This window comes from Gekko japonicus, unplaced genomic scaffold (assembly GCF_001447785.1).
Source record: "Gekko japonicus isolate JY-2015 unplaced genomic scaffold, Gekko_japonicus_V1.1 scaffold2587, whole genome shotgun sequence".
Classification (NCBI taxonomy): domain Eukaryota; kingdom Metazoa; phylum Chordata; class Lepidosauria; order Squamata; family Gekkonidae; genus Gekko; species Gekko japonicus.
The window spans coordinates 170,214-196,297 of NW_015172085.1; the positions used below are offsets into that span (position 1 = coordinate 170,214).

A 26,084-nucleotide genomic window follows, 5' to 3' on the forward strand; every position below is an offset into this window, starting at 1 on the left:
AAACCAGCGCCGTGATTGGTGCAGAGGGAGGCGTGACCGAGCGCGCGTGCGCAGAGTAACTTTGGAGGTCCCGGAAGAGCTGGTCGGAGAGGTAGTAGCCACGTTCGCGGGCTGAGCTGTTGGGCGGTGCAGGTAAGTGTCCGGGCTTGTGCTGAACTTTTTCCTTCTCCAGTGCTGGTTTATATTTGGCGTTGGGAAGCAGAAGCTGCGGTGCCTCATGGAGGGGCACATTGTGTGGTGGGGGTTCCGCTTCCCCCCAGACCTTCCCGCGTTGTTTCAACCTTGAATACAAGATTGATCTTTTGGCAGTTTAGGATTCGCCTCCCAGAAAGATTGCTTGCTTGCATACCGCATCTCTTCATTGTCTCTCCATTTCGGCTTCTTCCAGGGTGCTGCCTTCCAGTAGTTTACCCAGTTCAGTGCCCAGATAACCAATGTTCCCTGTAAGCTGTGGAGTCTTGTGAGCAAAAATTCTACTTTGTGAGCTACCGGCATTAAAGTTGTGAGCGAGCGATTTGGCTCCGGCATAAATTAGTTTGCTCTGGAGCCATCCTTCCCGAGCTAAGACAAAAATGTGTGAGCCGGAGGCTAAAAAACTGTGAGCTAGCTCACACTAACTCAGCTTAGAGGGAACATTGCAGATAACATGCCTCATTAGGGCGTGGGACAGGAACTAAAGGCACAGTTTACGGTTGAACTAGCTAACAGAACTGCAACACCTTGTCCTGTGCCAGCTGATGGTTGAAAGAATCGAGTTCCTTGTGTTAATGTTTCTGGCTCTTTAACTAGTCTGAGAATAATTTAGTCTGGTTCCGTGAACAAATAGGTGTAAGCCCCTTCTCCATCTACTCGTTTTAAGTGTGTCTACATCTTATGTAAATCGAAGAATTGATTCTGGTATAAGTGAAGTATTGTTCTTCTTTTAGGTTTCCGAGTTATTTACTACATGCCCATCTTGAATGCTTACAGTACTACTACAGTTTTCCCTTCTTTTCAGTAATGGACTTTGATACTGTTACAAAGTACTCAGCACTTCATGCGAAGCCTCTTGGGCTTTCCTCTCAATATGGAACAGCTGGATTCCGTACCAAGGCAGAGAACCTCAACCATACCATGTTTCGCATGGGCTTGCTGGCCGTATTGAGGTCCAAGCAGACAAGAGCCACAATTGGAGTAATGGTTACAGCCTCTCACAATCCAGAAGTAAGTGAATGAGCAGTTCAGATAAGGGACAGAGGGGTTAAGTTATTCATTAATGGGAATAATTCATTAATGGGAGGCTGCATGGGTTCTGTAGCTATACTCTTGCCTGTTTTGAGACTCATAGAACTGGAAGGTGGGCCATTCTAGGGCAACCTTTGCTTTAAATCAGTTTAGCTATGCCTTAAATCTCTGTTTTCATCAATGCCTCTGTGGAACCTCTTTAGGCAGCTTATTTTATTGGTGAACTGATCTAATGTTTCAGGACCCAGAGATGTTTAGATTTCACATGATTTACAGTGTAAACTTTTGCCCAGTTATTCCAGTCTAAAACCACTGAAGTCAGTAGATATAGGCTGCAATGTTAACCACACAAGGGCTTAAATCCCATGATTTTCAGTAGCACTTAAGTGTACCCAGGAGATTTTTTTCTAGTGTGCTACTTAAATCCTACATTTCCTCTGTTTTAAACGTTCCTATCGAGGGATGGAAGTTTTCCATCTCCTGTTTTGGATTCCCCTTAATTATTTGTAATCTGTCAACAGATTTTTATGGGCTTTGGTTACTAAGCTTTTAATGCTAGAATCGGGCCGGGTAGGTATGAGACTCAGCAGGGCCTATATGCCCAGATTGCCGAACATACTTCTCTTCTGATGCGTTGCTCATTAGATCCTGTAATTAATACGCTTGGCCTAAAATTCCTTGAGTGGATAGCTGCATTTAATCTGTATATTTTACACAGAACAAAACTAGATAAATCAAGAGGCACCTATACTTACTCAACGTCATCTTATGCTAGCACAATTGATTACATAGCCCTTTCTCCAACTCTACTAGATCAAGTGTACTATTTCGAAGTAGGTGAAAGTATAGCAGGTGATCATTTCCCATTAAAGTTAGTGTTAAATTTTACCAACAGAATCTTTTTAAGATCGATATCTGAAAATAACAAAGATTTGCTACCCGCTATCAGCAGACGCCGGTGGTCGGAGCAGCTACAAAATGATGTAGCAATAGCTCTAAAGTGCTTTAATCTAGAATTAGAACGACAAGCCTTACTTACCACAGATCTGAATACGATTTGCCATTATGAAGAGATAATCCAATCTCTTAAACCCCTGCTTATCAACAGCAAATTCTCAAACCAACAACTTACTCCAGTAATACTTGGTTTGACCAGGAATGCAGGGCACTTAAAGCAAAAATATCTAAATTCATAAAAATTACATGGTGTAGCAAGGAAGCCTCCAGACTACAACATCTAGCCAAATTAAGAAGGATGCTCATGCCAAGCAATTATGGAATGAGCTGGCCCAGGCTGCCTCCGAAAAGAAAGAATCCCGTTTTTGGGAGCTAGTCTCATTGGGCATGGGCAGGTCTCTCTACCAAATAGAGGCTCAAATAACTGGGAAAGTTAGGTACAAACATTTTACAAAAATATTTGAATTTTCATCACACCTAGCCAAGCAGAAGACAAGGAATCGGCCTTTAGCCACAGAAGAGCATACGTTACTGGAATGGCCCGCAGTAACAATGTCTGAAGCTGATAATCTCATAATTTATCTAGCTTCAGGCAAATCTCCAGGGGAAGACTTGATTCCAGCAGATCTGATCAAAACATTTTCTAGCTGGAGGTCTCCGATACTTGCAAAATTATTTACCCAGATAAACAACACAGGGGTTTTTCCAGTGGGATGGAAAACTAGCATAGTTGTCCCTATTTATAAAAAGGGAGATAAATCAGATCCAAATAATTACCAGCCCATTAGCCTTTTAGATACAGTTTCTAAATTATATGGTAAATACCTACTCTAAAAACTGGAGGACTGGGTAAGGGACAACAATATATTATACCCTCAGGCGGGTTTCAGAAGAGGCCAGTGTACGACAGATCACTGTCAAACACTCCTCCAGCTGGTTTATTCAGGCATAAATGGCCCAACCAAAGCTCTGTATGTGGCATTTGTCGGCCTGGCCACAGCTTTTGACTCAATAGACAGAGGCCGGCTTTGGGAGAAGCTCGCCCAGACCAACTTTGATTAGAGAGTACTGCTCCTTATACGTGAGCTTTACTCAGATACAGTTGCAAGAATCAGAGTGGGCATATTGGGATCATTGACTAAGGAAATTCCAAAAGAGAAGGGAGTAAAGCAAGGGTGTGTCCAAGCCCCATTACTCTTTAACCTTTATATAAATGACATTGTCACGAAGTTATCCAGACCAGAATTCGTTGTGCTGACTTTAGGCCACCAGAAAGTGTCAGTGTTGTATGCGGACGATATGGTCCTAATTTCACTAACAAGAAATGGTTTATAGAGATTGTTAGACAGCCTGGGTGATTACTGTAGAGAGGAAAAACTAATAATTAACTATACAAAAACAATGGTATTTCGGAAGAGACCAAAAAAATACCACTGGAGTATATAAGGCATATCTATTGAACAGTGCAAGAACTACAAGTATTTAGGTCTAACTTTTAGTGAGACCTTAAAATGGGATGCCCATTTAAAGCTTATAAAAACTTCAGAGCTCAAGACAACAGGAGCAATAATGAGATTTTACTGCACTAGAGGTGGTTTTTTGATTGCACCGGCTCTGAAGCTTTTTGTTTGTAAAGTGATCGCCCGTTTGCTGTATGGAATTGAGATCTGGGGTTGGAAAGAATCGATACTTAGTGATTTGGAGATAGTCTAAAACTTTTTAATGAGATGTGTCTTAGCCCTACCAAAAGGGACACCAGCAGCCTTGTTAAGGACAGAACTTGGCGTCCCTTCGATTAGAGCACACGCTCATTTGACGATTCTTAAATTGCGGGAAAAACATCAGCCAATAAACCCTGGTTCCTTCAGCAATTTGAGCTATCAATTGATGCAAAATAAGGACAAAACCCAGCAGGCCTTCCTTAATAACATTGCAGCCCAATATACTATTTCAGACGAATTATTGCAATCTGCGGGAAGCAATGTCAATCTAAGGGAATGGATTTATAAAGAAGATGCCCTAATTGACAAATTTTTAATCAGTAAATCAAAATTTGCTCCATGGTACAAAACCATCAAAAAAGATCATCTTAGAGCGCGTTATTTGACGGAAGTTACAATTTATAAGCTCAGGGCAGCATTCTCATTACGTTTTCAGTCATTGACAACTGAGATGCTGCTCGGACGATTCCAGAAAAAACCTGTAGACCAGCGTATATGTATCTGTGGATCCTCGATCAAGGACCTGCCACATTACGTTCTAAATTGTCCCATATACCAAGAGGAAAATTTCTCGCCAACATATTGTCTGGTCTCCACCTTCTTTCTGACTGATAAACTAATTTTTATGTTGTCAGATACAGATTCTTTTGTTTCCAACAGGATAGGACTTTTTGCTCTAGCTGCTAAAAAAATAAGAGCAAATGTAGTAACTAGGAAAATAACAATTGATACAGCTGCTGCTAGTTAGTTTGATGTATTTTATTGTTCAATTTTAAGTATACATCATTATAAATGCTTTTAGATACTATGTATTATATTGCTATATTTTAGTGAAGTACTTTATTGTTACATCTGTAAGTGCATTTTATTTCTAACGACTCTCGATTGTAAAGGCCTATGGCCATATACAATAAATTTTCTACCTACCTACATATATGTGGTAATGATGTCTTATGTTCTCCCAAGGAAGACAATGGTGTGAAGTTGATTGATCCTTTGGGTGAAATGTTGGCACCTTCCTGGGAAAAACATGCAACGTACTTGGCCAATGCAGAAGATCCTGAACTGCAGATTGTGCTGTCTGATATTTGCCAGAAGGAAGCAGTGGACCTTCAGCACAATGCCTTTGTTGTTATTGGCAGAGACACTAGGTAGCTATAAACCTGGTAAACATTTTTGGGGGAAATAGGTAATGTAGAAATTGAGTAGTGCCTATCCTTGCCAGAAAGGTCTTTATTAGATGAAACATTCTGTGGGCTTCACATTCTTTCCCCTTGCATTCCCTTCTGTGGAGCAATGCCCTTCAGCCTTCAACCCCACTATTTTAGTTATTGTGACTGCTCTCTGTCCATGTACAGGAGGACAGCTGCATGCAAATTAAACTAAGCCATTGAGTTGCAATTGACTCATGACGACTCCATGAAATGCCGCCTGATGGGGGTTTTCAAGGCAAGAGAGGGGCAGTGGTGGTTTGCCACTGTCCTCTCCAGAGCAGCCCCAGTCTCCCTTGGTGGCCTCCCATCCAAGTACTAAGCCCGCTTAGCTTCTGAGCTCTGCAGAGATCCAGTTAGTCTGGGCTGTTAGGGCTGCTCAGCTGCAGGCTAGTAGCTTTCAGAAAAGAGGGGGATGAGGAAAGGAGTCATCACACTCCAATAAGAGAGCGCTCAAGCTCTTGGTTATGCTAATGAGTCTGGTTGAAGTAGGACAATGGCTAATTCCCTCATACCTGGCTTGCAATTCACACCCGAAAGGGACAGAAACTGCTAACAGCCAAATAGCCAAACTTTTCCTTTTGGGACAGGGAGGTCCAAATGACCCCTAGGTGGGTCAGACTCCTTGAGGTAGATCATAAATTTTCAGGACACCAGGAAGAAGCTCTGTTCCCTTTGGGGGAAGCCCTTTGGATGGGTGCATGCCATGGAGAACTATATTTTTACTAAGGAACTCCAACTTGTTCACGTGGCAAGGGACAATGAAGAGAAATCCCAGCCACAAGATCTAAGGTAAGGTAATGCTGAACTTTAAACTACTGCAATTTCAAGTAGAAAGTAGAAAGAAGAGTCGGACTGTGCGACTGAACAACAAAAATTTCAAGTATAGCTAGCCTATCCTAATTAAAAAATTTAAAGAAGTACCTAGTGTAGGAAAAAGGGACCATGTGTAGGAAGTACCTAGTGTAGGAAAGTACCTAGAAGTAGGTACACTAGAAGTATCTAGTGTAGGAAAAAGGGACATTTTCTTTGGTCCTTTGCTCAGCCAGAAATGCTTGAGCACAACATGTAATATTTGTATTCACTTATTAAGCTGTGTGATGGCTGATTAAGCTGATTAAGATGGCTGTGTGGTTTTTTAGTCTCCCGGAGGGCTAACCAGTAGGAACAGGAGGTGCTTGTGATCTCTTCCTTCACAACTTCTGTTAGAGAGTTGTCTGTTACATTTGGTACCATATGTCAAATATTTTCATGTTTGTTTGGGAGTGATCTCCAGCTCTCACCTGGAGATTGGACACATTTTACCTCAAAACAGCAAACTGTTTACAATGTTAGACACAAAAGCCAATCAAGTCGCATATGCAAACGACCTCTGTGTTCCGAGGCAAAGGCCAATGAGGCTTCATATGCAAATAACCTCTGTGTTCTGATTGGCTATGGGGGGGGGGAGGAACAGCAAAATGTTTAGACTGTTGGAGGCAGGACTCAGGCAAAGCAGCCAGTGGATAGGGAGACCCTCTGATAGACAGATCAGAGAGCGAACTGATTTTGGAGCATGTGGAATGTTCTAGAGAAGTGCTACCACCATTTGGCTTTTATTTATAAGGGAGATGTGAGGATTTTGCCTATGGGTGTGCGGGATATGCAAGCGGCTGATTGCACCCCAGAAACTTTGCCTGTCAGAGGAGGGTTTTACTTTTCTTGTCTCCCTTCTTAATCTGTGTTCATTGTTTATGTTTGCCACACTGCATACATTTTATTATTTGCTGATTCTCTGGAGCTGACCTTTTATCGAAATACAGTTTCAAATAAAATCAAATTAGTTGAAGCATTGGTTGTATCGTTATGTGATGTTGCAACAAAAGTAACCTCATTTCTGTCTCTTTCTTCCAGATCTAGCAGCAAGAAGCTTTCTGAGTCAGTAGTTGACGGTGTGTCTGCCCTTGGAGGACAATACCATGGTATGTTCTCAATGCTCAGCTAAAAAAAACCCCTCAGTCTTGATGGGAGTTCCTTTTTTGTATTTAATGCTCTCATACACATTGTGTCTCTAATGCAGAATAGTGTCAACTTTGACAATTGTGACTTTATTTTACTAGACTATGGCTTAGTGACAACACCACAGCTACATTACATGGTTTGCTGCCGAAATACTCATGGGAACTATGGGACAGCAACAGTGGAAGGCTACTACCAAAAGCTATCCAAGGCTTTTACAGAGCTTACTAAACAGGTGAAAGAACCTTGCATTTTGGATGTTTTGGGGTTGCAACTGGACCTATACTTAGAAGCCTTTAGAGGATAAAAATGTGTGAAATAAATAAATAAATGGCTTTTCTGTCTACGTGATCTCCTTCCCATTAGGAACCTCATGTGAGTTCTGCTTCTAATGCCAGCTCCCTGCGAAGTTTTAGCAGTGCAAAAGGGAATGGGTGCCTCTATAGCCATGAGGATTAATTTATTTAGATCTTCCTAATAAGTAAGCCCACCATTGCTTATGTTTTAGGATACAAGCTAGATATTTTTGCTTAAACAATTTTTCATTCTGGAGTCCTATGTAATGGGTTGGTTCCAGTGGAAAATTCTGCTGATGGGGGGAGGCAGCGTTTTTTCTGATTTTCCCCTCTGGGGCAGACCTCTCATCTTCCCTTCATGCTGTTCCTGGGGACAGGGTGTTCAATGTATTTTGGGCTGTCGCGGGAGATGGAGCTGAAAGGGTTGTCCTCCATGGGCAGAAGCCCTTGCAACTGTGGACATGTTTATTTTATTTATTTTATTATATTTCTATCCCGCCCTCCCATTCTGGATCCAACCCATTATGTCTTTTTTAAAAAAATATTTTTATTATTCTTATTATTTTCATTCTGATTATACATTTTCGTATTCCATCATTTTCTAACATTTTCCCCCATCCTCCCCCCCTCCCTCCAGTCTATTGTTTTTAGTCCTTTTCTCTCAGCCAGGGGCATAGTGTTTGAAGCTTCCACTGAACGTCGTTCCTTTGTTCTTCTTCCATCCATCTCCAGTATATGGCCCATTTCTCTTGGATTGTTGCTGTTTTTTCTTCCCATGGCTTGTCTTGGTTGATTTCGGAGATTATCTCTGCCTGAATAATTTCAAACACATAGTTAAGCCAGTTTCTCTCTGTCCATTTGCTTGCATCTTTCCATCCTGCTGCTATCAACCCATTATGTCTTGATCTGAAAACTGTGACAACTTTTATTTTCTTATGTGTATAAACTCTGAGAAATTACTCTAGTTTCACGAAGAGAGGTGGAATAAGAGTCCAATTGAAGACCATGAGACTTGTCCCTGAATAAACATGGCTATGATCAATCACTTGCTACTTCATGTAACATAACCAAATGGATTCATAACTTTATGGCAGGGGGCTCTTTGCTTCACAACACTGACAACATTGCTTGTGAGCAGCTGGAAGGGGTTTAGCTAGAGCTGTCCTGAGGGCCTTTTTTGTGTTTTTCTTTCTTGCAGGCTGTCAGCCAAAGGGATGGTCATGTGTGTTTGAAGGTAGATTGTGCCAATGGTATAGGGGCTCTGAAACTCAAAGAACTGGAACACTACCTTCCAGGATGCCTTAGGATACACATAGACAATGATGGATCGAAAGGCAAACTCAATCACTTATGTGGAGCTGATTTTGTGAAAGTGCATCAAAAACCTCCTGTGGGTATGCAGTTAAAAGTGTATATCATAATTCTGTCAACTTACTCCCATCTACTCTCACAGAACTTTTAGATCAGAGTTCTTAGTTCTGAATAATTCTGTTTTGTCTCCCTGCTTGTAAGGCCTGGAAATGAAGACTGGTGAAAGATGCTGCTCATTTGATGGTGATGCTGACCGAATAGTCTACTACTATATGGATACTGCTGGCCGTTTCCACCTTCTAGATGGAGATAAAATAGCAACTCTGATCAGTACCTTCCTTAAAGAACTTCTGGTGAAGGTAATTGCTCTTATCTGTTATATGGTTAAAGGGTAAATGTTGACTGATGTACAGCGAGGCACATTTGGTATACCTTTATACAGAGGAAGAGTGGCAAATAGAATGCCATAACGAGAACTAGTCAGGTCCATGTTTTCAGATATGGGTTGCGTTGGACCTAGATGTGCCCCCTGAAATGCTGCTGCTAGGTGCCAGGGGACTCCCAAGTATGGGGGTGGGGGAGAGACAGTTGGTGGTCTCCTGCATAGGGAGTGGGTGAAAATCCTCCTCCTCTTGCCCTCACAGAAACCTAGATGGATTCAACCTTATCTCTAGTATTCAAGCAAAATGGTGGAAGCATCTACTTAGATTACTGGTAATGTGTACAAAGGAAATGCTATTCTCAGATGTTGTATAAGATGTATTTTCATTTTCTCCCCATGTGAAGTTGCCTTATAGTGGTCTTTCAAGATCAATATTGTCTGCTCTGACTGGTAGTAGCTCCTCAGGGTCTGTAGTGCATATCTTTTAACATCATTACTACCAGATACTTTTCAAACGGAGGGGTCAGAGATTGAACCTGCTGCCTTCCCTAGGCAAAGCAGATGCTTTACCGTTGAGCAAAACCAGGCCCTCCAGCCAAAGGGTCTTCTGGATGGGATTGAAAAATGATGTGTGTTCATGGGGAGAGTGGTGCAGTTAGAGTTGCAGCAGCTGAAGATGCAATCCCTCATTGGATGTGAGAGTGACTTGCCTCTTCAGCATTGGGAATGGCTGCAGCAAAACTAAATGGAGGCTCTTCCATTCCCACCTCTTCTCTGCTGTTGTGATGAGATGATCCTCCCCTTGCCCTGACACAGTCTTGACAATGGCTAAAAAACAGAGCTGTTGGGAGAAGAAGAAATGTGTTCGCTGCTTGGCTTTTTGCAAAGGTGAATTGTAGGATAAGAGTTGATAATAAAGGTACACTGCTGGCCTTTGCCTGTATAGTTATTTTCTTGCTTTCAGTTTTGTACAAGTTCTGTAAGTTTAGGTGAAGGACAGTCTTACGCAATATGAAATGTCACCATGTGTTTGTAAACTGGAATACATATATTCCCAAAGCAATGCTACTTTGTTCTTGTGTTAATATGAAAACTGTATTCCTTCATTCTTTCAGACTGGGCAAACTTTAACATTGGCTGTAATACAAACAGCATATGCCAATGGGAGTTCTACACGTTACTTGGAAGAAAACATGAAGGTACTAGGTTAACTATTGTATGTCAATTCACTTAAAAACACAGTGAAAAACAATCCAACCCTAATCATAATTGATGGAAAAAATAATTCACAAAACGGTAATGGCTCAGGTGATTCTTCTGGAGACCAAAAATTGCATACCGTGTCATAGATGGATAAGTAGAGCCTACTAAGTTTAGCTTTTCTACATCAGTGGTTAAGATTTTCAAATCAGAATTAACCCCAGCTCTCATGTTTTAAAGCAGACCTGTCAAACTCATTTGTTATGAGGGCTGGCTCTGACATAAATGAGACTCTGTTGGGCAGGGCCATGTGTGTCATAAAATGTAATGTCAGGTAGTGGAGATATAAACTTTATAAAGGACACAGACAAACACAATTAAAGGTTTTTTAAACTTTAAACAAAACGTGCTTAAAACACTAGCACTCTTGCAACATGTCTATCTGTCTCTGATAACTGATACCTCTTGCACTGAATTATTGCATCAAAATGTCTGTGCTGTAGCAATCTTGAGTATGCTGTTCAGGTGTGTATCTGTAAGCTGCAAACCTAGTTTTGATTTATTGACATTCATAGCAGAAATCTCATGCTCAGTGTTCTCAGCCTAGGACACAGGAAAATATGAAATGGCTGGGCATTGCGAGCTTTTGTTGCTTCCTATGCTGGTCAGTAACATGAGAAGGCATCCTGGTACAGACTGAGGGCTATGTGTTTGTCTACAAAACGTCTTCCCCAGAGAAATAACTACAACTTCCAACAAAGGAAATTTGCTGGGTGAACTTGGCCTGGACACACACTCTCAGCCTAATCCACCTCACTGGCTTGTTATCCTCCTGTAAAATAGTTCACATTGCTTTCTTACTGAGAGAGACTAGATCATGAGAGCATGAATACAGTGAAAAGGGGGAGAGAACCCAGTTGCACCTAGGAGAGCCTGGCATAAGGAGCCCAACAAAATACACACACACTGTAGCAAGGCACACTAAAGCTCATACCTTGAACAAAACTTTGTTGGTCTTAAAGGTGCCTAGTATTTTTCCCGTGTGATTGAGGCAGCCCAGCAAAGCAAGCTCTCCCTTGTTCCCTCCCTTCCTTCAGGGAGGCGCCTCAGGCAGTGGAAGGGAAGAAAGGCTTCCCTTTGTCTCCTGTAGGATTGAGGTAGCCTGGCCAGTTCACTCCCTCCCCCTGGGAGGATAAGGGGGAGGAGCCTCAGCCAGTTCTTCACCAGACTCTCTCAATAGCACAGGAGAGGCTTGCCTATCTCTCCTGTGTGATTGAGTCTGGTAAAGCAAGCTGTGATGTGGCAGCAGCAGCAGAACTGGAAAAGGAAGCAGGAAACAGCCAGGGCCTTGTGGGCTAGATTTCAGCCCTCCGAGGGCCTGATCGAGCCCTCCAACCGCATGTTTGACACCCCTGTTTTAAAGCCTAGGATGCTTTTCATTTTGTGAAAGAACCTGCCCTGCATACATATATGGTTTTTGAATCTGACATTCTGTCAGTTGTACTGGCGCTACAGGTTGTATGGTCAAGAATAGGGTTCTGTCATTGATATAAGGTGAGTGCTAGCCACCTGCACCCAGAATTATGAGGCTGTAGCCATGCTGTGGATTGTTTATTCCATCTTTCTATCCTAGGTGCCTGTCCACTGTGCCAAAACAGGAGTGAAGCACTTGCATCACAAGGCCCAGGCGTTTGATGTTGGAGTTTACTTTGAAGCAAATGGTCACGGCACTGTAGGTATTGTGGCTCATAAGGCCTCTTCATCTGTCTTTTCCTGCCAGTTTTATACCTAGACAGGATAGCCTGAAGTAGCTAATTTCATAAATACCTTTATTAACAGAGAGTCACTTTTCGCCTCATCATACCTGTACCATGTTTCCGAATCTTTTCTTTTTAGAGGCTGCTGTCAGGTTTATCTCTTCCTGCTTTATAATACATGGTATTTGGGTTAACAACCCTAGAACTAGTTAAATTTTTGTTGATAATTCAAAAGGTGGATAGGAGATTGGTGTAAGAAGAGCACTGGTAATCCTGGAAGATTTGCAGGTTTTGACTGGGATGCAAGAGCATTATAACTAATAGCAGTGATGTTTTTAAAGGATGAGACCCATTTCTCCTCATAAAGTGCAAATGCTAGTTCTGGCCACATTTCAACTCTTCAAGATACCTTATATGCTGCTGCTTTGCTTTTCCTCTAGGTATTATTCAGTAAAACCGCGGAAGAGAAAATAAGACATCAGGCAGAAAATGAAAAAGACAACCGAAAAAGAGAAGCTGCAAAGATGCTTGAAAATATGATTGATTTGATAAATCAGGTAAAAACTCCAATGTACACTTCAGTTCTGCATCCATATTCCTAGCATTAAGGTTTTCAGAGGTGCTGCCAAATGTCTGTGTATTGAATTGGATGCAGCAGGCAGAGATTTGGTGGGTTATAATAATCCAGGACATGTCTGCATTGTGTAATATACCAAACTGGAAAAGGTGGTGCACGTTGAGCCAGTTGAGCTAAGACTTTATTGGTGAAAGAAGCATATTGGTTACAAGATGTTTTGTTAAGTTGCTCAGTAAAATCTTTCCCTTTTACTCAGGTCTCTGTTAGCTTTTCCCCTCACACTCTTATAATAAAAAATTTAAAAAAAAAATTTACTACATCAAATCCAAAAAAAAAAAAAAAATAGTCTGACAATATTAGATTTTGCCTGAAGTACTTTTCTTTTTCCTTTAGAATCTTAATGCCTTTCACAGTACCTCTATATGATTCTCGTTAGAAGACTGCCTCTCAGACTCTGTGTAGGTTGACCATAACTGACAGCTACTGACTTCAGACTTGAAGCTGAACACTCTGCCTTCTCTCTCTCCAAACACACACTTCCTAGCTCCGCCCACACACTCTGTCACTAACCAATCACCTCACTCATCTCCCTCTTTCACCCCCTTGTTATTCTGACACTTACCAACCATTTAAAGAAACACGTAACTTGAAAGTATTACAAAAATTGTGCTTTTGTTTTGAGTTCATGAATGAACACTTGAAGCTGCCTTACCCTGAATTAGACCCTTGGTCCATCAAGGCCGGCATTGTCTACTCAGACTAGCAGTAGCTCTTCAGAGTCTTAGGTGTCAATGGCACTCATCCCATCATGTGAATTTAATTCCTAAGAGGCTGAGTAGCTCTTATTCCTAATGATGGCCGGGGGGGGGGGGAGTTTCTGCTCTGTCACTCCCAGGTAATAAGCCCTCCCATTTAAAGTAAGGTCTGGGATACATGCGCTCATGTTTCAGTCAAGCAACATTTGCAAAACCGTACCTGATGGGGGCTGGAAAAGGTTCACATCTGGCTGCTTCAAGTGAGCCTGTTTTACATAAAGTGGTTGACTGAAACGTGCTCCTTTGAGAGTTGTAGCACAGAGAAGGTGAGTAGAAGTGCATTTGGACTGTGTGTGGATTTCCCTACTGGAACTGGGTTCTGTCTTAGACAGATTGCCAGGCACAATCCAAGCAACTGCATCACTGCAAAGTTTGGATGGGAAGCTAGGAGTGAGTGTAACGATATCTGAAACAAAGATCACTTTAATGGCTCGCCTCTTTTCTACACTGTGTAAAATATTTCAGCTTCAGTTAATTGATAGGTGGCCTCTTTTGTAGACTTAGTACTTAGCATTCAGATGCTGCAGCTTCTGTTCCAGTTGTCAGTTAGTTCTGAAATAGCCCACATCCTCATGTTAAGAATCTTTGGTATAGCCAAGCAGAATCCTTTGCTAAGAAAGTTGTTGATAGGCTTGCAAATGGAACAATAGCCCTGTGAGGAGACAGCTTTTAAATATATTGAACTGTGACAAACTGGATGAGCAGCTAATGTTAATGCTGTGTCCACTGCGCTACTTTCCTTCCCTGTGTTTCTTTTTATGTACTAGGCAGTTGGAGATGCCATCTCAGACATGTTAGTGATTGAAGCCATCTTGGCTTTGAAGAACTTCACAGTACAACAGTGGGATGCCATATACACAGACCTTCCAAACCGGCAACTCAAAGTGAAGGTGAGCAGGAGGCCAGCAGTGTTCAAGAAAGCTTTCAGTTACAGCATAGGGTCATCTTGGGGATTTACTGCTGACTTGCTAGATTTCTGGGTTGCACGTTGAAGCAGTACAGTACAGATGAGAAGGCTCTCTTTCCTGACTGTTCCTTTGTTTGCTGGCCAGCAGTTGAGATGCTGGAGCATTTTCTGTTCCTAGGAGGTAGACAAAACCCACACTGGCTTTAGGGCCAAAGTGGGCAGGACAATGATCATCGATCTCCATCAGCCTTGTTTTGGATTGCAACTGTACAGGGGATGAACCCTTCATCTGTCTGTTCAGTTTTGCTAATTGAAACTGCAATTCCCCTGCTGCTTCAAGCTACCCTAAAACAAAAAAGAAGACATGTCTTCCCCCCCCCCCTTTAAAAATGTTAGTAGTGTGGGGCATGTGGTTTTGATTAGGAAAACTGAACAAGGGATTGAAAGGTTACATTGGATCCTCCTCACATGGTCCCAACTGGACAGGTCTCCAGAGAGGTAGCATATAAATTTTCTAGATAAATAAATCTGTGTCATGACTGCCCAGAGTTTACCCTTTACAGAATGACGGAGACTTGTGATCATTGTGTCTGTGGTAAGACTTTTTGCTCCCCGACTTGCTCCTCATTAGTTGGCACCTTGTTGTTTGGCAGTTGATCTGGCTTTGTTGGTGATAGCTTTGCATCTCTGAAAGGCACAGCTAGTGACTTCCCTGCACAGAATGGCTTAGCTAGGAAGAGGGGGCTTTTTGTCCTCATGGCTGGGCATATGGCTCAGCATATCATTTCTTTTACACTTTTAACCATGAACATTGATAGCAACACACTCTGCAGCCAAACATCCTAATAATTTTTTCTAGAAGGACTTCCGAAAACAATCATTAGGATGATGAGCCTAGGGCCTAAATTGTATTTCTGTAGGAATCACTGATTCAGCCATGGGAGGTGCAGTAGATGATCTTCCTGTATTTTTCCCTTGGTGCCTCCCACTCCCCCAGCTGTGTGTGTATCAGCTTTTTTCCCTTTTGCTTGAAAAGTAGCTTTAGATTTTTTCCTGTCCTGTTTGATCACCTTTGCAAGTATACCCCTGTCTGTGTGATTTTTGCAGAAACTGCAGATGGTTCTGAATAGGTCTAGGATATTCCCATAGAAATTGTTGCTGTGCAGGTTCACTTATGAGAGCTTGACCTGGAGGATGGCAGATGAACAAGGTCAGAGGGGAATAGCCTTCTTGTTTCAGCAAAGGCAATGAAGGGATGGGAAATATGGGTCAGGGCTAGAGCACGGTGAAGAGCTAGCTGATGAAGAGCACAGTGGAGAGTCCTGCAGGATTTGATAGTCTCCAAATGTCTTGCCATGAGGTCTTTACATCTGAATCCTCCTTCCCTGCTGAATGAGTCTGCCTCTTAGAATAGGGCCATTCTCTTCTCTTTCCTGCTGTAGTGGCTGCAAAATCCTTAGGTCTCATTTAGAGCTGTAACACATCGTTTTCTTTACTCTGCCTTGGCATTTTGTAGGTTGCTGACAGACGAGTGATTGACACTACAGATGCTGAAAGACAGGCAATTACCCCCCCAGGGCTGCAAGAGAAAATCAATGCCCTTGTGAAGAAGAATAAATGGGCTCGAGCTTTTGTTCGCCCCTCTGGAACAGAAGATGTAGTCAGAGTCTACGCTGAAGCAGACATGCAGGTCAGTACTGGAGCCCTTCATCCCCTTAGGGCACTGGGATCAGGAAGAATGTTGAATGTCTGCAGTAGACTCCTGTGTAGTTTTCTCCTTTTGCAACTCTTATTCCATTTATATGCACTCAGGTTCAACAACTGGTGGGCTCAGTCCACTCTCCTATGTCTGTCATCTACACCTTCCTTCAGCCATTACCATTCTGTTTCCCATTCTCTCCCGGACTTCTTAGTTTAGGTCATGAATATAGTTCTGTGGCTTGTGCTCTTGTAGAGTTCTGCCTCTCCTCTGGGTTTGGAAGGCTAATGGGGGGGGGGAGACAAATGGCTGAGGAAAAGGTCTCTTCGTGTGCCCTTTGGATAAACATGTATGCATTTTACATGAAGGGAAGGGCTTCTCTCCTTTCATCTGTCCCCTAACACTCATTTGTGGCTTTCCAGGATTATTAGTTTAGAGCCATCTGAAGCTGAGCCCATCAAAGACAGAGGTCCTGTGGCTAGGCCGGGGTGTGTGTGTGGAGCTGGGTCAGGGAATTCAGCTCCCCACTCTTGACGGAGTACAGCTAGTACCAGCTCTCTCCGTCAGAAGTTTGGGCGTAGTCCTGGATGTTCAACATGTCCCTCTCTGAGGGGCAGTTCCCGAGGGCACTCAAGGAAGCAATGGTTCGTCCTCTTCTGAAAAAAACAAATTTAGACCCGGCTGAATTGGCCAACTATCGGCCGGTGTCAAATTTGCCCTATCTGGGTAAACTTATAGAGAGAGTGGTGGCAATACAGCTGCAGAGCTTTCTGGATTATGCTTCCGTCCTAGACCCTTTCCAGTCCGGCTTTCGCCCGGGATATGGGGTGGAGACTGCGCTGGTCGCCTTGACTGACGACCTCCAGAGACATCTGGATCGAGGCGGCGTGGCGGCACTGTTGTTGTTAGATCTGTTGGCCGCGTTTGACACGGTCGGCCACCAGTTGCTGACCCGCCGCCTCGCTGATGTGGGGATACAGGGGCTTGCCCTTCAATGGCTCGCCTCTTTTCTCCAGGGTCGGGGACAAAGGGTGGCGCTAGGGGAACAGCAGTCCCGGAGACACTCGCTTGAATGCGGGGTGCCTCCGGGGGCGGTGCTTTCCCCGATGTTGTTTAATATCTATATGTGCCCCCTTGCCCAGATTGCCCGGAGGTATGGGTTCGGGTGCCATCAATATGCAGGTGACACCCAGCTCTATCTGATGCTGGGCAGCTGGTCGGACTCCACCCCAGAAGATCTACACCAGGCATTGCAAGCTATGGCTGAGTGGCTCAGGCTGAGCTGCCTGAAGCTAAACCTGGCTAAGACGGAGGTCCTGGGCCTGAGTTGTGCTGGTCTGGGGTTGGGGGTCCCTCTCCCGGCCTTTGATGGGGCGCCACTGGTGCCAGCATTGGAGGGTAGGAATTTGGGAGTGCTCCTGGATTCCTCTTTAACTATGGAGGCCCAGATAGCAGCCACTGCCAGGTCGGCCTTCTACCATCTTAGGCTGGCTCAGCAGTTGGTTCCTTTCCTTGACCGTGATGACCTGGCCACAGTGATCCATGCGACGGGCACCTCGAGGTTAGACTACTGTAACGCTCTCTATGTGGGGCTGCCTTTGTCATAAATCCGGAAGCTGCAGCTAGTGCAGAATGCTGCAGCGAGGCTTCTGATGTGTCTCCCTAGATGGGAGCACATCTGTCCTGTGCTGAAAGCACTGCATTGGCTGCCGATAGCATACCGGATTCGCTTCAAGGTGCTGGTTCTTACCTTTAAAGCCCTATATGGCCAGGGTCCAACATACCTGAGGGACTGCCTTTCCCCATATATACCCCAAAGGGCACTACGGTCAGGGATGCAACATCTGCTGGTGACTCCAGGCCCTAAGGAAGCCAGGCTTGCTGTTACCAGGGCCAGGGCCTTTTCGGTGGCAGCTCCTACCTCGTGGAATGAGCTCCCAGAGGACCTTGTACAGTTCCACAGGGCCTGCAAGATGGAGCTCTTCCGCCAGGCTTTCGAGTAGGAGCTGCCACCACCACCACCGAGTTGGAAACAGCGGGGTATGGGAATGGCCCTGTGATGATTGAACTGCAGCACTATGGCGTGCAAATACCACTGGGCTGGGATCTGACTGAATATCCTTTGGATACCATCTTTAAACTGAAGACTACCACCTGCAACCATCTTGAAGCACTTTATTTGTAATTTATGTGTTTTATCTTGTTTTTATGTATTTGGCATGCGTGCCTGGATGTTAGCTATTTATCTATAAATAGATAAATAAATAAATGATGCCTCCCATTCGTTGGAGGCTCAGGTCACAAATATGGGCAGGGCGAGCCGAGTAACTGATCCCTTACCTTTCCCATGCTGACCTGGCCACAATGATCCATGCAACGGTCCCCTCTAGAGTAGACTACTATAACTCACTCTGTGCCAGGCTGCCCTTGAACATGCTCCAGAAACTTCAACTGGTCCAGAATGTGGCCGCGTGGGTCCTCACTGGGACTCCTTTGAGAGCGCCTATACAACCTGTGCTCTGCCAGCTGCACTGGCTCCAGATTGAGTACCAAATCATGTTCACGGTTCTGATACTTACCTTTAAAGCCCTAAACTTTTGGGAGCACTGTATCTACAGGACCACCTCTCCCTATATACCCCCCAGAGAGCACTATGCTCATCTGGTGACAACTTATTGGTAATTCCTGGCTCCAAAGCGGTCCAGCTGTCGTCGACGAGGGCCTTTTCGGCTCTGGCCCCAACCTGGTGGAATTCTTTGTCTAGTGAGACTTGTACCCTGTGGGACTTGGCTCAGTTCCACCAGGCAGATGTTTGAGGACAGTGACAGAGAGCTCAGTTGGCTTCCCTCTTTCTTCCTTCACTTTTTGTTGTTTTTTCATTTCCCTTCCCATCTTGATCTTACCCTCCTTCCTTTTCCTCCTTCTCTAGGGCTTGTTTTTTTCATTTACTGTTGGACTGTGAATTTTTCTGTGCTCACTGCTTCCCAGTTGCCTACCTGTGATGGATTGTTGGGATGCCATCTGATATAGCAGATCGATTGATTGTTAAGTTTTTAAAAAGTGTAATATGTTGATTTTATTGTACAACTAACTGTTAGAAGCCACCCTGAGCCCTGCTTGGCAGGGGGAAAAGTGGGATATAAGTCTTTTCTCCCCAGATGAATTTGTCATGTGTACTGGGCATGTATACCAAGTGTGATAAACATACATCTTTCTTCCTGCAACAGTATTAAAGCTTCTTTGAGTGCTCTGATGCAGAAAGTCTCCCAAGTAAAAAAATCCCTTGTAGATTCCTTCTCCGATTATTATTGTAACCTCTGCTGTAGCCAGCTTGTTTATAAAAATAGTATGTAAAAATGGAATAACCACCTTGCATCTAGTTAATTTCTGGCTACAAGTGACTTAAAATACCCTTTACTTTACCTATTTAGTCTTTGAGAAACTTCTGTGTTGCTTTCCAGAAGTTTCATTAATGAATTCAGGATCTGAGACAAATAAAATCTCTTTGTTCTGTTTTAATTGTTCTCACTTTTAGGAGAATGCTGATAACCTTGCATATGAAGTCAGCTTGGCTGTTTATCATTTAGCTGGAGGAGTTGGAGAAGAACCCAAGCCTGTAGGTTGAAGGCACCACTGTTGTTCTTCAAGATGGACTGTAAACTGTGCTCTCTTGATTTTTTCTTATTTCTGTACCTTTGTCATATGTACACTTAATCTCTCCTTATATATAAAGCTGTTTTGGTCGTGGACTCTTGAACATGCTCCCAAATCAGTTGACCGGCTGGTGTGTCGCTCAAATGGCGTCTCTACCCACTGGCTTGCGTGGCTGCCTGCGTTGCCGTCGTCCCGGCCTCAGTCTGCTCACAGCTGGCACCCGGCCCAGATGCTCCAGTGGACGTCCGCTTCTCAGGCCGATCCCTATCCTGCCAGCGCCACAGCAGACATCGTTGGCCAAGCCCGACTGCAGGTACCCGCCTGGCCTGTGAACGGATGGGGGCCAGCGGGCACAAAGCCAGGGCCGGGCCCTTGCATTGCCCCTTGACCCCTGGGGTCTGGGGAGGGGGGGAAGCGGGGGGATGGGGGGGCTGTCTTCCTAGGGCCCATTGTATTCTGTCTATACAATGTGCATTGCTCCTAGTTCACAATAAAACTCAACTTGATTAAAAACTCCCATTAGAAGTGGTTGCTTTGTGTATGGATTATTTGGTAGACTGGTGCATTTTACACAACAAGACAGATTTTGCTCTAACATAAAGGCTTACTTTCTTCACAGTGGATTTAGAAAGTATTATAGTAAATTCTACTACTCTAAGCTTGGGCCTTCAATATTCAATCTTGTTGCCCATGGAGAACCCCACTAGTTTGGCTGTTGCTCTTTTTTACTTGGTCTTCATGAATTGCCATCCCCTGTCCCAGAATCCTCAACACAGTCTTGTATGGGTGGTCACAACCTCTATTATGTTTCATGCTCTACAAAAAAAATTGGTACAATGTACCAAAATCTGAGACTGCTGAGTTGAGCTGATGTGGTCATAATATTATTTAACATGGGGACTTTCATGCAAAAATATAATATTCTGTAGTATATGGGTTATGCTTTTAATTTAAAATATATTTTACTAGGGAACAAGAGTTTGGCCTCCAGTACATGTTTAGGGCCTGGCTGGATGAAAAGGGAAGATTTAGGTCCCCCACCTTGTACACTTCGATGCAGGCCATGCCATAAGGGGTGCATACAATTTGACCTGAAGGCAGAAAGGAGGCTGTAAGATATATGGTGCACTTAAGCCTCCCATTTTTCCTAAAGACCCTCATCTACTGGAGGGGAAAGGTTATGGAGTCCCTTTGGAAGCTTTCAGGCACTGTGGCAGAAGTGATGAGAAGAGTGAGTGTTTGGGCCCTAGGGGCAGATCTAAGTCACTGCATCATGAAGGACAACAGGTGTTCGTTAATTAACACACTGGTCTTTCACTCCCTATTTAAGAAAAGTAGTCATCTACAAAATGAAAGAAGCCTTGACACAGCTTCAAAAAAGTGTGCAACTTGTATTGTTGATTTTCTGAACAGAACTCAAGATGACAAAAACAAAATGTTCCATAAATATTAGGCACCATAATCAATATGAGCCAATGATATTTGAACTTGATTCAGGCCACATCCAGAACTTATTTACAGATATTTAAATTAAATACATCCTGAAGTTTACATTACATACAAAGTATGAAAAAAGGAAACTATACACTCTGGAAGGATGGGGTGGTTTCAGCTGAAAATATCTTACATTTAAGATGAACATTTTGCTTTGGGTGCCTTATGTCTTTATGACACCTTCCAGAAAGTCCTTCTCCACCATCTCTTCAATTTTTTGTCTTGCTTTACTGGAGAATGTCTTCTGGTTCTCCATTTTGATGTCCTTGTTGGGGAATGAGGTTGGGTGAAACATGGGGCTCCCCGAATGTACAGCGCTCCTGCTGGTGACTTTGCTGTTAAAAACTTGGCTCAGGACATTGAAGAAAGGCAGAAGCTGCTCAATGCTGCGGATGGCACAGGTGGTCAGGAGCAAGTGACCAGGGTCCCAATGGAGCATTTTCCCTGAGCTGTCCTCTTCTGGATTCTTCTGTGATAAGTACAAGGAAAAAGCACATTACAAGACCAAGCAGTGCTACATTTGGCCAGGAAGTCTTTCACCATTAAGAAGCCTGAGATACACCTCCTAACTCTCTAAAACTTCACAGGATTAAACTTAATCCCATAAACCTGTTATCTTTAACTGAACTTGCAGCAGTCCTTCCATTGGGTGCCATTTTACTTTTGTAAAGAAACCACCACAAGTGGGCAACAGTAGAATTCCACAATGTAATAGAATAAAAAAGGATTAAACAGCTATATACCCCTTATCAGGTAGGAAGCATCTAACTTGCTACTCCAGTTCAATTTAATGGAAATTACAACAGTACCCATTCACATGTGCATTTTTCCCTAATGTATCACTGATGCAAGCTATACTGAATGCAATTCACAGAGATAGAAATATATGCAATACCTTGGCTCTTTTTCGCAGTAGTTTTGCTAATCGTACCACATATGGTTTAAATTCCCTTTGGTGGGTGCCTTGCCTTCGAACCTCCAACCCTGAGTCATCTGAAACTTCTGGAATAAATGCCCAACGATACCTGTTAAAAGAAAGAAAGGGGGGGAAAAAAACAGGGCAAACTTACCAGAGCTGAAACCTTCCCATCATCTGCAGCTATTCCAAATGGCCCAGGGATATTTATATAAAAATGATGTGTGTTTTAGGGGAATCTAAATATGCATGTCTCTAACTTGCAGATAATAAAACGATCAACTATCCATACAACAAGCCAAAACCCAGGAAAGCTTGTGGCATAGTTTATGTCCTCCCCTGCTATAGAAGCACCCTGTTTGTGAGACAACTCTAAACTCTCTCTTGCTCCCTATCATAATCCACTTGTTATCGCCATGTTATTTTGCAACAGTCCAATCTGAGCTAGGACCTGCTAAAGATGGTTCTCCCCCCCCCATGGGGGTGGGGGTTTTACCTCCCTGTGCTGTTGTCTTACTGTCGCAAGAGCACCGAGCAGGAGAGAGCACCCACAGAGATTCCGCCCAAAGTACAGCATCACAGTAAATATGGCAATTTTCTTTTGGTGAAGGACATCTACAGCACATTTGGATTTTAGCTAGAACCAGGTACTTACATCTGAAACTGAGGAAGATTTTCAGAGGGCAATGCCAGGGCTAGATCCAGAAATTTACAAGCTGATAAATAAAGGTTTAACCATCTCTGGCTGTTATAGGATGTCGAGAATCCATTGCCTCCCGTGTATGTGGTTTCCAGGCCAGCCACAGATGGGCCTGACGTTCTACAATTTGAATTTGCAAGTTATTGCTAAATATGGATCATTTTATTTCACTGATTTAACAGTCACGTCTACATTATAGCTTTTATATTACACTGTGATGAGATAAACTAAATTTTGAAAAAAATTCCTATTAATACAGAATTTTTTTAAAAGTCTACACTTCATAAATCAACAAAGAAATGCTTGGAGAAGTTTCCTTGTAATCTAAAACTAACTGTGCATGATGAAGTAGTTCACATTATCCTCCTAAGCACTGTAGAAGTGCTTACATTAGCAAAGCTCTAGTTGGTAACTCTAGTCTCTGTTTGGATGATTCTGCTTTAATAGTACTTACAAATTTAGATCACCCTTCCTCTCAGACCCACAACACTACAGCATATTTCAGATTGTCTATACCTGTATTAGAATTCATGGTACTTTGAAAAGTGGATAAAGGGAAGAAGTGGGCAGGGGTCACACATTTGATGCAGGCCAGGGCTTGCCATAATATTAAAAGAAATTCCCACACAGCCCTGCAGATGTGCTAAAATATGATCAGCACATAAGATGCATTAGCCAGCCAACAGTGGGTGTGGTTAGAATGACATTTAAAAATGAGTGATGGTAATGGCAGCTCACAAGCCAGTTTTCTCAGCCTTGAGACCCTGAAATACAATGAAGAAGCAAGGCGCTTTTATACATGAAACCCTGCCCCTCAAAACTGCTGCTCTTCCTTCTTGGAGTTTTGGATCATAGTAAAAGCAGGATGAGAGAGGTGTCCCCCCCCCCCACACACACACACACACAACTTCTGGGAGTCAGATTGGGCCTCCCTGTTCGGCCTTGTTGGCAAAACAGATGGGATGCAGAGTCAGGGTACAGAGACAGTCTGGTGAAGAACAAAGAGGAGTGCAGAGAGGCAAGACGGATAGCTGTACAGCTAAATGGACTCTGGCAAAAGCAATCTGTAGATTATTTATTTATTTTATTCTATTTATACCCCGCCCTCCCCGCGATGCGGGCTCAAGCCAGAAAGCTACTGGACAAGTAGACGAACAAGCAAATGGAAATTGTCCTTACCTGGAGATATCTTCATCAGCTGTGAGTTCCTGTTCCATCAGTAAAAATACCTGAACCTGAAGGTCAAAGCACTGTATTTTAAAAGCATTTTTAATAAGTGGGCCTAATTTTCAACCCTTCCATTGTTCCCAAGGGCAAAGGAAATGCAGCTAAAGCCAGCCTATCAAAAATCCACCTGGCAGAGAAATTTAAGCCAACTCTTTCATCAACAGCCACCTCTCAAGCCTGCCTTTCACAGAGTAGGGAAGAACTGAGAGGAGCAGCCTAGAGATTCATCAGTACCCACATCAGGCATCCACATCTATGCCAACACAGAGACTTGTTTAAAAGTACCCAGAGACATTTGTGAGACAAGAATGACATAGCTACAATCCTGGCTACGCTACTTACAATGCAGGTGTTTATTATTCAGCCAAAGAGTCTGCCAACTACCTTACCCCGTCTTCCTACTCCATAAAGGCAAGTGGATATAGAAGGAAAGCACACAATATGAAGCCCCATCCTGGTTTTATTTGCCACAAATGGTGACTGAAGCGACTTCTGTGAGACAACTGCATATGCCTCCTCTTCTCTCTCCAGACTTCATGATATCTGTCAATATCATAGAGCTTTGGGAACTACTGATTGATCAAGATGGGTCGCCGTGTTTGTCTGTCTGGAGCAGTAGAAAAGAGCAAGAGTCCAGCAGCCCCTTAAAGACTAACAAAATTTGTGGCAGGGTAGGAGCTTTTGTCAGTCACTGCTCAGTTCTTCAGATACCTGAATCTGAAGAAGAGAGCAATGGCTCACAAAAGCTCCTACCCTGCCACAAATTTTGTTAGTCTTTAAGGTGCTACTGGAGTCTTGCTCTTTTTTGTCATTACTGATTGAATGCTCATTTACTGATTTAGAGCCACTTTGGTGTAGTGGTTAAGTGCGCGGACTCTAATCTGGGAGAACCGGGTTTGATTCCCCACTCCTCCACTTGCACCTGCTGATGTGACCCTGGGTCAGCCACAAGCTCTGGCACAGCTGTCCTTGAAAAAGAGCAGTTTGTGTCAGAGCTCTCTCAGCCCCACCTACTTCTCAGGGTGTCTGTTGTGGGGAGGGGAAGGGAAAGGAGTTTGTAAGCCGCTCTGAGACTCCAAGTGAAGGGCGGGGTATAAATCCAATCTCTTCTTCTCTTCTTCTTCTTCTTCTCATGATGACTTGTACAAGATGTTTTGTGATATTGTGACAGCCCCTAATAAATTCATCACGACTTGTTTTTTGCCTGCAATCATCATTTCTAAATGTTCCCCCTATCAGTGTTCCAAATCACATATCTAGATAGGATCTCACCAATTCTGTGATCATGGTGGGCCAAAGTGAGGTTAGATGCTGTGGAGACATTCTTAAAAGCAAGACTCTGAAAAACAGGAACACTTGGGAGTGAAGGGTGGGCACCTGTGGCAAGCGGAGACTTTCTACCAGCCTTTCTGAAACAAAAAGAAGGATCTCTCAGTCCAAAGCACTGCTCATGGGTGTAGCTTCCCCATCAAAGCGTTCATTTAAAGAAGATTTTCAGTGGCACCAGTGAACTTGTAAGAAATCCATTAAAACCTTTGTTAGAACAAAACTGATGTTAATGTAAGTATTAATATACAGTTTTTTGCCATTCCTTTATGCAGATAAATAATAAGTCTTTGTAAAACTTCATAACATGGCCCCTGTATTCCTAATTTTGAGAATTACATGTGAAATATCAGAGTAAGCTGCCGGAAGCTAATGAACACTAGCAAACTTGGTGCAAGTGCTACTTACCATATCAGAGTATTAAAAGAATTACCCTCAAAGGCAGTAATATCTGATGGAACCTCCCTCTTCTCTTTTGAAATAACAGATAGGTCAGATATAGAATCAATACTTAAATACAGGGGTCGTTTGGGGCTGGAGAACTGCTCCGGCAGCCCGCCCCATCAGCCCTGCCCCCGCACTCCTTTTTCCTAGAGTCGCACCACAGCAGCGGCACAACTCCACAGAGAAGCCACGGGGAGGCATTTAAATGTCTCTCCCCGGCCCTTCCTGCCTTGCCCAGCAGGCAGGCAAGCCAGGAGACGGGGGAAGG

The 26,084-nt window shown here is 43.5% G+C and overlaps 2 protein-coding genes across 2 annotated transcripts in view; one reads left to right on the plus strand and one right to left on the minus strand.

Annotated features, from left to right (window-relative positions):
- Positions 1–71: 71 nt before the first annotated feature.
- On the plus strand, positions 72–20,095 carry PGM3 (phosphoglucomutase 3). Its single transcript, XM_015420901.1, has 13 exons — positions 72–132; positions 998–1,203; positions 4,869–5,053; positions 7,007–7,074; positions 7,213–7,346; positions 8,606–8,801; positions 8,920–9,077; positions 10,216–10,299; positions 11,934–12,032; positions 12,498–12,614; positions 14,217–14,339; positions 15,873–16,046; positions 19,591–20,095. Exons 2-13 carry the CDS (start codon positions 1,000–1,002, stop codon positions 19,678–19,680), a joined length of 1,632 nt encoding a protein of 543 aa, XP_015276387.1. The 5' UTR covers positions 72–132; positions 998–999; the 3' UTR covers positions 19,681–20,095.
- Positions 20,096–21,184: 1,089 nt separating this feature from the next.
- DOPEY1 (dopey family member 1) overlaps positions 21,185–26,084 on the minus strand; it is a 56,753-nt gene continuing 51,853 nt past the window's right edge. The window contains exons 26-30 of the mRNA XM_015420900.1: positions 25,319–25,455; positions 23,999–24,054; positions 22,775–22,939; positions 22,099–22,228; positions 21,185–21,672 (exon numbers count right to left, since the gene is read on the minus strand). Of these exons, the coding sequence (XP_015276386.1) occupies positions 21,367–21,672; positions 22,099–22,228; positions 22,775–22,939; positions 23,999–24,054; positions 25,319–25,455 (794 nt within the window). The 3' untranslated portion in view covers positions 21,185–21,366. The remainder of the gene's footprint in view (positions 21,673–22,098; positions 22,229–22,774; positions 22,940–23,998; positions 24,055–25,318; positions 25,456–26,084) is intronic.